We start from the raw sequence: 12446 nt of genomic DNA on the forward strand, positions 1-12446 counted from the left end.
AAACAAAAGCACAGGACCAGATGGATTCACTAGTGAATTCTTCCAAACATTTAAAGAGGAACTACTGCCAATTCTTTTAAGCTTTTCCAGGAAATTGAAGAGACAAACACTTCCAGTTTCACTGAGGCAATTATCACCCTGATACCCAAAGCAGACAGACACCACAAAAAAAAGAAATATAGAGATCAATATATATCCCCAGTGAATACAGATGCAAAAATTCTCAACATAATACTAGCATATTGAATCCAACAACTCATCGAAAAGATCATATACCATGACCAAGTAGGATTCATCCCAGGGATGCAAGGATGGTAAATATTCACAAGTCAACATAATACACCAAATCAATCAAAGGAAAAATAAAAACCATCCGATCATATCAACAGATGCAGAGAAAGCATTAGACAAGATCCAGCACCCATTCCTGATTAAAACTCTCAATAAAATGGGAGTTAAAGGAACTTTCAGCAGAATACTCAAAGTCATGTACCATAAGCCCACAACAAGCATTATTCTCAATGTGGAAAAACTAAAGGCTTTCCCCTTAAGATCAGGCTCAAGACAAGGTTGCCCACTCTCACCACTCCTACTCAATATAGTACTGGAAGTACCTGCCTTAGCAGTTAGGCAAGAAAAAGATATCAAGGGCATCCAGATAGGAAAGAAGTTAGGCTTTCACTATTTGCAAATGAGATGATACTAAGAAAATTCTAAAGAATCTACAAGGGACGGGTTTTGAAACACTATGATTGGAAGCCCCCCATGAAAAGCTTTGTGACTCTATTTCAAGGTGAATCGATTAAAAAAATTTGACTATGAAAACAAAAGACTCGTTAGCCCTCTATTCAAATGACAAACTAAACGTTTAAAAAAGGGGCTGGATTTTAAAAAAGGAGTCCTCTTTGGGACAAACTTTCATTGCCTTTGAGCCTTCTAAAACTGTTCTTCCCCTTTGGGAAGTTACTTCTTTCTCAAACTGCTGTATTTCCTCAAAAACAGTCATGTAAGGGGTAGGGGAAGAGTGTTCTAATTCAGGAGAATTAGTGGGGAAAAAAAAAAAAACACATGTCCTTAAAACAGCTGGTATGGTTTCCAGCTTAAGTTAACTGCTATTTTGGGCCAGAGTGAAGGTCCGACTTTGAACTTGTCTGTGTGCTTGCTCTCCCAATAGACAGCAAACCCTCTGAGGCTGCATGGGTAAACTTCTTCCAAGATACTCTCCTCTTCATGTGCTAGTTGTCACTTGTCTTTAGGGCCTAAAGCATAAGATGCTGCGTCCTCAAGAACTTTTCTGTGGGGGGAAAGGCAGCTCAGATAGAGAAGGGAGTACCAAGTAAAGGGGGTTGGAAGGATCCGCCCAACACGGGAGATGCCATTCAATGCCTCTTTTGCAAACCACAGCACCCAAAAGGAGAGAGAGAACAAAAGGGAATGCCCTGCCAAAAAGGCGGGGTGGGAGAGATACTGGGGTCATTGGTGGTGGAGAATGGGCACTGGATCATTGTATAACTGAAACCCAAGCACAAAAATTTGTAAGTCTACAGCTGTACCCATGGTGTTTCACAAAAAACAAACAAACAAAAAAAAAAACACCAAAAAAACCTTTTTGAACTGTTTTCCTGTTTCTTAAAACCTAACAGCACCAGGAAGATGTACATTTCATTTCCCCTAGCTTTATTTGCACCAGCACGTACTCAGCTGTACCAGGGTGTCTGTGAAACTCCAGGGTTAGAGAAGATTAGTGACCCAATAATATGAGAAGCACAAGAGGATTTGGAGACTGATCTCTGTTGAAAAAATCTCAGTAAATTTTTTTTTTTAGCTCCAGTTTTACTACTAATTCACTTCATAGTTTTAATTTTCACCATATTTAGTTAGGTCAATTTCTGACCCTTTTAGAAATTTGGGTTCAAATTAGATTATCTACTACTTAGGTTCTAGCTTTACTGATTTTGCTAAGAAATCATTTGCCTTTTAGCCCAGAAAATGTTGTTTGTTGTCTCCTTTACCAAATATACTTCATCCTTTATGATTTGTGCCTAAATTTGAAAAAAAGAAAGAAAAAAGGCTCAGCATTTTAGTAGGATTTAGCACAGGAAGGGAAAGTAAAAGCAAGTCTAATCGGCGCAGGTTCAACTTAATCTAGGCTCTTGAAGCTGCTTTCAGCTGGGCATTCTTTCTTGTGGTTTTATATTTTAATCTCTCAAATTATAAAACTAAAATTTAAAAATGATGCAAGAACAAAAAATAAGAAGGCATGTGTCCAAGAGAAATTAAAAAACAGTGGGAAGTGGGGACAGGAGGTACAGAAAGGAGGCAGAAAGACAGGGAATGAACACATTTATTTGGTTAAGAGTTTTAAGTCTCCAGAACTAGGTTCGCAGCAAACCCCTAAAGAACTGCCCTCCAGCCTATAATCCTATCCGAGCAGTAAAATTTCAACTCCAAGAACAAATTTTCAGAGAGAAGCGACAGATTCAGAAGGACAACAGCAACACCAGAATGCTAGAAGACAAAACCAACAATTTATAAAATCCATTAAACAATTTGGAATTTCCAATGACTTAACAACCAATTAAGGTATCAATGAAAACATATTTACTACAAAAAAACTGCTCCCTACAAACTCCATTTAAAAAGAAAAATGACAAAGATGCACTCAAGCACTGTTGGGGTAGGAGAAGGAGAATAAAGTCAATAATGTAAGCACAAAAGAGGAATCCTGAGTGTTTTGACACAGACTGGTAAGAGATAATGAATCAGAGTGGACGGTCTGAACCAGTGCTATACAACAGCAGGTAAGGCATTTGCCATGCACATGTCTAACCAGAGTTGGGTCCCTGGCACTCCTGATGGTCGGTCCCCTGCGTACCAAGAGTAATTCCTCAGTCCAGAGCTAGGTCTAACCCCTGAGTATCACTAGGTGTGGCTCCCAAACCAGAATCAAAACAAGAATAACAGGTCAAATTTTGGAAATATTTTGAAAATAAAGCTGACAGCATGGAAACACTTGTCAGCAAAACATAAAAAACGAAGACAGGAGGTTTAGAGGTTGAAGAAACAAAAAGGTAAAAAAAAAGTCTTTCAAGGAGAACATATCAATCCTGCCATATACTGCTTACTAGTCAAGAAGATTAATGATAAAAACTCTTGATAAGTTTTTATCATTATTAGTGGGAACAAAAATCTAAATAAAGTGGATTCAAAAGATACTATCAAGTAATTAGTATAAATGCCACTTCAAAGAGTCTTGTTGTGAAGGGAAGAATAGAAATGTGGCAGGAGACAGAAATGAAGTAATGCAGTTGAGAGTAATGCTTAGTTTTACAGGGAAAAACAATCAGAGTATCTTAAAAAGGGAATGAAATAATATATATTATATATATGAATACTTAGGGGAGGGGCCACATCCAGCAGTGCTCAGGGTTTTTTCACTGGCTCTGATGTGAGGATCACTTCTGGTAGAAGGACTGACGATATGTGGTGTACAGATTGAACATAGTTGAGTGCTACCGACAAGGAAAATGCCCGATCTGCTGTAACTGTTGCTCTAGCCCTGTGAATAAAATATTTTACAGACTTACCCATTATCTATTAACAGAGTACTTCTACAATGTTCTCTTTCAAATAGCTAATTAAGGTATCACTTCAAAGCATTGGAGAAAACAATTTTCTACAGTATTTTGGGGGGGGGGGGGTGCTTACCCAGCAATGCCCAGAATTATTCTTGGCAGTACTTGGGGAACCACATGCGATCAAACCCAGGCTGGCCATGTGCAAGGCAAATGCGCTACCTGCTGTACTATCTCTCAGCCCCCTCTAAAATTTTTTTCTAGAGAGATTACTTTTTCTGGATTTTCAGGACCATATGCAGAGTCTGGGATCCAACTAGGGTGAGCTACACGTAAGGCAAGTGCTTATTAATCCCCATCCTATCTTCTGGCCCCTCACTACAGAGTTTTCTAATCTGAATTAATCAAATTCAAGTGAAACCATACTCAGTGCCGCTATTTTTGTTACTTTGGCACTTGGTTAAAAACAAAACAAACTCTCATTAGGTATCTTGCACAAAAAAGATTTAACTTTTCCTATTTTTTTCCCTCTGCTACTTTCTTCAGGTGTTATGCCATTTTCTTCCCTTCTGACTCAGAAAGCCATGGTTTCTGTTAGTCCAGTGGAAAATGAACTTACTTTTTTTGCACCGGACTATAAACCTCCCAGAATCACCAATTTCTGTGGTCTGCAGCAGCAGCAAGCAGCAGCTGTTTCCAATGCTTCACATTCTGGTGAATTCACTGTAATAGGGCAACCAGAAGAAAACTGCTTCTTGACCTTTCACTAGATCTTCTGTGTTCTTCGTAGTGATTTTACAAATTGCTGGGTTTAGGCCTCAAACTCATGAGAGAATGCAGGAAATCAATATGGCACATCACAGTTACTTTTTCCATGATAAAAAAGCTCTCCCACTTCTCTGGAATTATAGTCTTTTGATCATAGTTAATGATCAAGAAGCGGGTAATCTATGCCAATGGAGAGGGAAGAGTCAGCAGATGAGTAAGGAAATAGTGTGTCACCGCTTACTGCTTTTGTATTCCTCCAACAATCGCTTAGTAAAAAAGCAAACAGACAAAACAGCTGGAGATTAAGGTTCTTGTGTGCAGCTCCTGGTTCAATCCTGGGCACCATATATGGTTCTCTGAGCACTGCCAAGAGGAAGTCCTGGGCACCATGTGGTGTGGCCAAACTACCCCAGTCCAAATAAACAAACCTCAAAAGTTGGATTATAAAATTTGTCTTTACAGTATCTTCCTCCACCAGTGTCAACCCTGATTTCTATTTGATAGCTAACTATATGTAAAGGATTTCACTCATTTTACAAAAAATTTATAAGGAAACTTGTGCACTTTGGTTTTGAAATTCCCAAAGCTAGAAACCTTCAACGGCTACATTTATCTTTTCATTTACTCAACTATTTATGGAGGGCCTGCTTTGTATCAAGCACTGTGCTAGTCACCAAGGACAGCGTGATCTATAACACAAAAATTCGTCACTTTAGAGCTTCCATTCAGAAGGAAGCAGAAGGAAATCTTTGGTATATGCTTAGGTATCACATTGAGACAGAGGAGAATAAGAAACGTTACAAATAATTCAGGCATGACACACTTGGTAATTCTTAACATCCAAAATGGATTCTTCCTTTGAACTGTATTCATTTTATCTTTTATTGCTACGAGGCCTCACCTGGTGGTGCTTGGCCCATCAGACTTCTCTTAAATTTTAAACATAAATTATAATTAAGCTTGAGTAAAACTCTGTATTTCCAATCATACCAATTTTATCTTTTTTCTTTCTTAGTTTCAGTGCCAGGACTCAAATCTAGGGCTTCATACATTCCAACATTCAATATTTTCTTTCATATCTCTATTCTCCAAAACAATTTATCATAGACATTTCAAGACAAATGTAACTGTGAACACATTAAAAACTTCAGTTGGAACTACCTCTAAGAGATTACTTGAAAATTAAGAGGCTGGGGTGGTATTTCATTCATGAGGGCACTTGCATGGGCACACCACACAGTCCTCACCAGGAGTGATGCTCAGGGATCAATGAAATTAATAAGTTAAAATGCCAAATCATTTACATTTACTCATTCATTAAGTAAATACTCATTTACTCCAGAAGCAGGGGTGGGTGAAAAAGACAAATAATTATGTGTAAATAAGCAAAAATAACTAGGTCATGATCAATGGCAGAAAGCAGCTCAGAACTACAAGACGTAAACCACAACTTAACAGACTGCATCGGGGTCTTTGTAGGTTGCCTTGAAGACTTTTTTGGCATGCAGGCTTCTTGAAACCTTTCCCACTTGTGCACAACCCCTTTACCAAAGATTTTTATATAACCCTGGATATATAAAATAGGTATGTAGATAATATAGTACTAATAAATCATAAGTAAACTTTTTATAAGATTTTTTTCAAGCCTCCCCCCCCCCCCCCCCCCCCCCCGCCCAAACACACAGCTACAGACTGGGCAGACTGGGCTACAACCCAGAGTTTAAGAAGCTAAACTGCAGGAGACTTGAGAATCAAAGCTTGTCACACTTATCTCAATTTCACTTTTATATGACTATAGTAAGTCTGTGCAATCTAACAAAAAATAAAGGACATCATCCACTTGGTCACACTCTGGGATTGGATCTGATATATACACAGTGAGACCATACAATTCATTACCCTCACTGGATATCTATATTTTTACTTTTTTTGGGCTTCAGAACCATACCTAGCAATGCCAGGCCTAGGGCTTCAACATACAAGGTTCCAGAACTTTAAATCATCTTCCCATTCCTAAAACGAATTTTTTCAAGAGAGAAAAAACAACAGGCACAAATAAGGACTTTTCACCAGGACAAACCAGGTCACATGGTCAGACTAATTATATGCCACATCAAATGTAACTACTTCAAAATTTCAAGAGTATTTTATAGTTCCAGACGGATTTAAATTATAAGTTATATACAAGTAAAGAATGTAAATTATAGTCTGGACCATATAAACCAAGTGAATCCCACACTAAATTTAAGAAATTAAGTATCTCACACCATACACAAATCAGTATCAGGTGATTATGGACCTAAATGTGAAAAGGTAAAGCAGTATGTTCTGGAAAGATAAAATGTCTCTTATAACCTTGGGGTAATGAAAAAAATCCTAAAACAAAATAAAACAAGCCATAAAGGAAAAGACTTAAACACATTTATGTCTACATTAAAATAAAGATCTTCTGGGAAGATACTATAGGAGTTAAGGGGCTTGCCTTACAGGTGTGGCTAAGCCTCCCTCTAACCTCTCCCCACCCTAATAAATAGCAAAAGACACTTTGTGGTATCTAATTCAACAAAGGATTCATGTTCAGAATTCCAAAACTCTAGGTAGAAAGACAAGCAAGTACTTCAACAGGAAAATAGGCAAAAGTTTTCAAAGGCAGGGCCTGAGAGATAATATAGCTGGTAGGGTGTGTTTGTCTCCAAGGAGGCCAACCAATGTTCAATCCCAGGCATCCCAAAGGGTCCCCCAGCACTGCCAGGAGCCATTTCTGAGCGCTAAGCCAGGAGTAGCCCCTGAGTATAGACTGGTGTGCACCCTCCCCAGCCCACCTAAAGGAGAAAAGTGTTCCCCTCCTTAGTAATCAGGAAGAGTACAAATGCACACAACTACAAACCCAGCAGACTGACCAGAATTAAAATATCTGATACTAAATATTAATGATGTTGGCAAAAATATGAAACAACCAAAACTCTCAAATGTTAAGAACTTAAACAAAGACTGTAAAAAAAAAAAACCCTTTGGAAAACTTCGTTTTACCCTAATAAAGTATGTCCTATGATCTTGTAATTCAAATTCTAGTAGAATTTTTAGAAAATTTCATAAACATGCCTTTCAGTGCTCTTAAACACAAATGCTTATAGAGACTACAGCCAGAAAGTTCACGATAGCCAGAAACTGTAAACAATTTAGTTTTAAGTGCATGTTAAAATGCTGTACTCATAATGGGATACTGCAACATAATGCAACAATAAAAGCAAAGTATATACATGATGACTCCATATAAAGTGAAACATGGATGAAAGTATCACTTACGTTTGAAAATATAAGTGACTGAAAGGAAATGTCAGGGTGTCACACAGATGGCTCAATGGGCAGGAGCATATGCTTTGCATGCTGGAGGCAAGGATCTGATTCTGAGAACATAGTCCCTTGATCACTGGGAGAGCTCCCCAAAGGGCTGGAATAACCCACATACCTGAGCACAGCTAAATGTGGTCCAAAAACTGAAACAAACACACACAAGGGATTTAGACAGTACACAGGGGTTAAGAAGCAGAGCCAAACCTGGTTTGATGCCCAGCACCACATATAAAGCCCTCCCCCACAAATCAGCATCATCAGAAAATGATGAGTACCAAGGCAGGAATAATCTGAGCGCTGTCAGGCATGACTCCCAAAACAAAAACCAACCAAACAAAATTAAGAACTTCTATTTACCAAGAAAAAACAGGTAACAGTAAACAAACAAAAAAAAACCAACATCAAAAAACACAAACACCACTACAAATGTCAAAATTATATATAACACACTTTTTTTGTGGTTTGTTTTTTGTTTGGGGGCCATACCCAGCAGTGCTCAGGATCATTCCTGGTGGTGTGTGGGGAAACATGTGGTACTAGGTATCAAACCTGGGTTGGCTGTATGTTAAGCCAAAAGCTCTGCCCACTGTACTGTCTCTCCAGCTCCTTAGAATAATATTTTTATAGAGCCTAAGAGGGTACTTGGTTATGATGGAAAGATGCAGGTTTGGGAGGCCACTAGGAACATAGCTACAGGTTCTTTGTTGAAAAATATCATGTAGGGTGAAGGGAAAGCTCAATGATAGAAGGCCTAGTTGTAGGCAGGAGGCCTGGATCATACGTAGTACTCAGTGGAATTACTTCATACCATCTCCCTGGCCCCTTTAAAATTATTTTTTTGGTTTAGGAAAGAAGTTTTTAAAAATTCATTTTATTTCAAGATCTTTCCCACATGTACGGTAGTTTAACTATACAGGGAAATTCGCCTCCAGCACAAATTGACATCCAAAAATGAATTCTAAGAATGTTCCTTAGTCAGAAATAAACTTATGCTTTAGGAAGTGTAGCATGAATTTCTAAATCCAAATGCATACAATATTCTAAGTTCCACAAATAATATAGGTTGTAGTTTTAATGTGGCATGAATTTCTAAATCCAAATGCATACAATATTCTAAGTTCCACAAATAATATAGGTTGTAGTTTTAATGTGCTAGATTGTCAATTCTTTGCACAGGCTTCAAAATAGAATTTCAGGTATCAAATTACATCATGGTAAATTTTAAAATTTAACTTTAAGACACCCCCACTTTTAATTCTGAAATTTGAATTAGGTGCTATTGACTGCTATAAAGCAGACTGAATTTTGATACTGCTACGTAAAATATCAATTTGATAATTAGTTTTTGCAATGAGAAATTCTGGAACCTCTGTTGCACATTAAATACTAAAGAAACATGTATTATTATGTAACAACAAAAAAATGTATTGTTATGTGGGATTAAATACCAAAGGGCACACAAGATATCAATGACTAAAGAATTCAAAGATTATAAACCTTTTTATTGCTATACTCTAGGACAATTGCCAAATGATGGTAACGAGATCAAATTGTTTGGAATATGATTTAAACTATACAGACTAAATGTTTACCACCTTTAGACTCATTTTTACAAAAACTTATTTTTGTAGAGCATTAAAACATAGATGTTTCTAGATTCCTGCATAAAAGGATACATTCATAGTTTCATTTGTTTTTAAATATATTTTATTCCTCCAATTCCCTTCCCCGGTTACTACTGGGGATGGGGGGAGGGTAGAGGTTTGCACACAAATCCAGCTGTGATATTCACCTTTTTATTCCTAGATTTTGAAAAACCACTTAATACTTTAGAAATTCTTGACATGTATGGATTTGTGGCAGGAGAGATAAGTCAAGAGAGCTGGGGTACATAGTCCCGAGTGGCCCCCTCAGCCCCCCCTGCTCCCCCAACCCACCAAATCACAGTGCGACCTGTCCAACAGCTCTAAAGAGTCAAAGCACATAGCCAACAGGAAGGCTTCTATGCTGGTACTGAAATTCAGATTAGGCAAAATTCACTGAAACTCAGATTAAAAAAAAAGCTGCTTAAAGTTATCAAACCACTTGATTGAGCAATACTATTTCCAGCCTGGATGTATAGATGTAGGTCTCATCAAGAACTGTTGAGAACCTTTAAGTCATAACCCTTAAGTTATAAAAGCTAAAACACTATAGTGAATATCCATGAAAAAATATGTGTGTGTGTAAGGGGTGCAGAGAGAGACCACAACGGCTTGCCATGCATGCAGCTGACTGAGGATGCCTTTACTGACACCCGGACCCCACCGAGAGTGAGTCCTGAGAGCTGCCTGGAGAGCCACCCCTCCCCAGAAGGTAAGGGGCCGTGCTCACAGGGCGCCAAGGAAAGCAAAATAAAATAATATTAACACTCCCTACCCAGGAATAAGAATTACTATTAAAAACGATATAGTAGGTACATTAAAAAAAAAACTGATAATGTGAAACGATTCTCTTATCTCAGTCCAAGATCTTTTTTTTTTTTTTGCTACAAACCCACAGATTTGCCACAACCTTAATCCTCATCTCAACTCTACCTTGCTCTGAAACTACCTTCCTCCCCGCTCCAAAGCATCTACAAACTTCAGGTGGCTGTTTCCTCTGCATTCTGGGGATTGAGTATGTTGAATCCCTCGTGGGCCTACGGGGAAAATGCATGCGCCGGTCCCTAAAATCGGTCCCTGTAATGAGGAAGGAGGGCGCCTCCCCCTCCCCCCCTCCCTCGCGATTTCTTTTCTGGAAACTGAATTATCATGAAATACAGTTACAAAGTTGTTCACGGTTGCGTTACAGTAATACAAAGTTTTATCACCCATCCCTCTTTCACCTGTGTACATTTCCCACCACCACTGTATCTAGTCGTCCTCCCTCCCCCCCCCCACACACCGAAAGGTTACAGGTTATCACGTATGCCCCTTTATCCTGACTTTCAGCACTCAGCTCTCGTCTAGAACGCCCATTCCTATTATCCCGCAGATTTCGTCTTAAGATTTAAAAGAAATTCAAGTTTATGGCCCTGCACGCCCCCACTTGGGCCTCCCCCACCCCGCCCACCACCACCGCCGGGTTTCCGGGCGCGGCCTTGGCGGTGGGGGCCCAGCACGTGTGCGCGGAAACAAAATATTTGGGTATTCGCGGGGTGGGGGGGTGGTGTCAGGCAACCCTCCACCTCCCCGGGGTGGGGGAGCGCGCGCGCGCGCGCGCGCGTGTGTGTGTGTGTGTGGGGTGTCAGCCGGCGCCCACTGCCCACCCCCGGGACTGCGAGGCTGCAGAGTCCCTCCTGCCCGCAGGTCTCCCGGAGCGCGGGTGGCCGCGAGCGCCGCAACAACGCACTTCCTCGCGGCTTGCACGAGCGGCCGTGGAGGCTGCGGGTCCCGCACGCAGGTCAACAGCCCGGGCGGACGGGCCCAGCAAGTGCGGCGGGGGGTGGCGGTGGTGGGGGTGCGCGCGCCGCCGGGCGGAGCGAAGCCAGCCCAAAGTTGGGGCGCAGGCAGGACTTCACGGTGCACCTGAGGAATCAAAGAGATGCACAGCCGGGAGGAAAAAGCAGAATGGGGGGGGGGGGCCCGCGGAGGAAGAAAAAAAAAACAGGTGTGAATGTGTATGGATGTGTGTGTGCGCGTGTGCGATGGGTGGCCTGCAAGAAGCACCACCACCTCGGCGCTCCAACTCCCAGCTGGGCGGAAAACCAAACCAAACCAAACCAAAAACAAACAAACAAACAAAAAACCCCAAAACCAAACAAACCAACAAACGACCCCCCTCCGGCTTTGTTTTGCAGTTATAGGGACGCCAGAACTACGGAATCCCCTCGTTGGAAGACAACAGACGTCCGTGTTCTCCGGGCCCGTTCTCGGACATCAAGGCCGCCCCGCCCGCCCCGCCGCCCGGGTCCCGGAGGGCCCGGATGGAGGCGCCGAGCCCGGGGGAGGCCGCGGCCGGGTCGCGACGCCGGGGGCCCGGGGCCCGAGGGCGGGCGGGGGCGCCGGCGGCGAGCGAGGCGGCCCCGGGCGGGGAGCGCGGCGCGGCCGGGACCCGGGACCCGGGACCCGGGGCCGCCCCCCGCGGCACGAGGCCCGGCCCGGCCCGGCCCGGCGTTACCTTTGGCGAGGGCGACGGTGGAGTTCTCGGTGTCGATGGTGTAGAGGATGCCCTCGTAGCGGATCTCCGCCTTGGAGATAAGGCTGATCTTGCTGCCGATGTAAGGGGTGCCCCCGCTCATGGCGCCGCCGCCGCCGCCGCTCCGGGCCGCTCCGCAGACAGGCCGATCCCACGCCGCCGCCGCTCCGCGCAGCCGCTCGCTCCGCCGGCGCCTACAGCAGCCGCCTCACAGCCAACATGGCGGCGGCGCCGGCTCCGCTACCCTCCCCCCAGCCTCCCGCCCTCTAGCCGCGGCGCGGCGGCGGCGGCGGCGGCAGCAGCGGAGGCGGCGCGGGGCATGCTGGGCCGGCGAGCCCGGCTCTCGCGAGACTCGGCGGGCGGCCGGGGCGGAGGGGGGCGCGGCGCGGTGCGGCTCTGCCCGCTGGGCCGGCTCGGGCCGGCCGTGCTCGTGCGCGCAGCTGGAGAGGCGGGCGTCGGAGAGAGGCGACTGGCTTCCCGGCCTCCGGGACCCTCTGCGGGCTGGCTTCGTGCCCTCCGCGGACCCCCCTCCGCCTGCCCCGGACTTGGATCTAGATCTCGGCCCCGGTTGCTTTGGCAAACGCGGATTCC

General features: G+C 43.2%; 1 protein-coding gene across 5 annotated transcripts in view; it reads right to left on the reverse strand.

Annotated features, from left to right (window-relative positions):
- LSM14A (LSM14A mRNA processing body assembly factor) overlaps window positions 1-12150 on the reverse strand; it is a 70200-nt gene extending 58050 nt beyond the window's left edge. The window contains exon 1 of one of the 5 annotated variants that reach the window (XM_056136317.1): window positions 11838-12150. In XM_056136317.1, the coding sequence (XP_055992292.1) occupies window positions 11838-11958 (121 nt within the window). In that variant the 5' untranslated portion in view covers window positions 11959-12150. The remainder of the gene's footprint in view (window positions 1-11837) is intronic. The other 4 variants (XM_056136316.1, XM_056136319.1, XM_056136318.1 and 1 more) reach the window with 4 other exon arrangements.
- Window positions 12151-12446: the final 296 nt, after the last annotated feature.

Source organism: Sorex fumeus, unplaced genomic scaffold (assembly GCF_029834395.1).
Source record: "Sorex fumeus unplaced genomic scaffold, SorFum_2.1 ptg000122l, whole genome shotgun sequence".
Taxonomy (NCBI): domain Eukaryota; kingdom Metazoa; phylum Chordata; class Mammalia; order Eulipotyphla; family Soricidae; genus Sorex; species Sorex fumeus.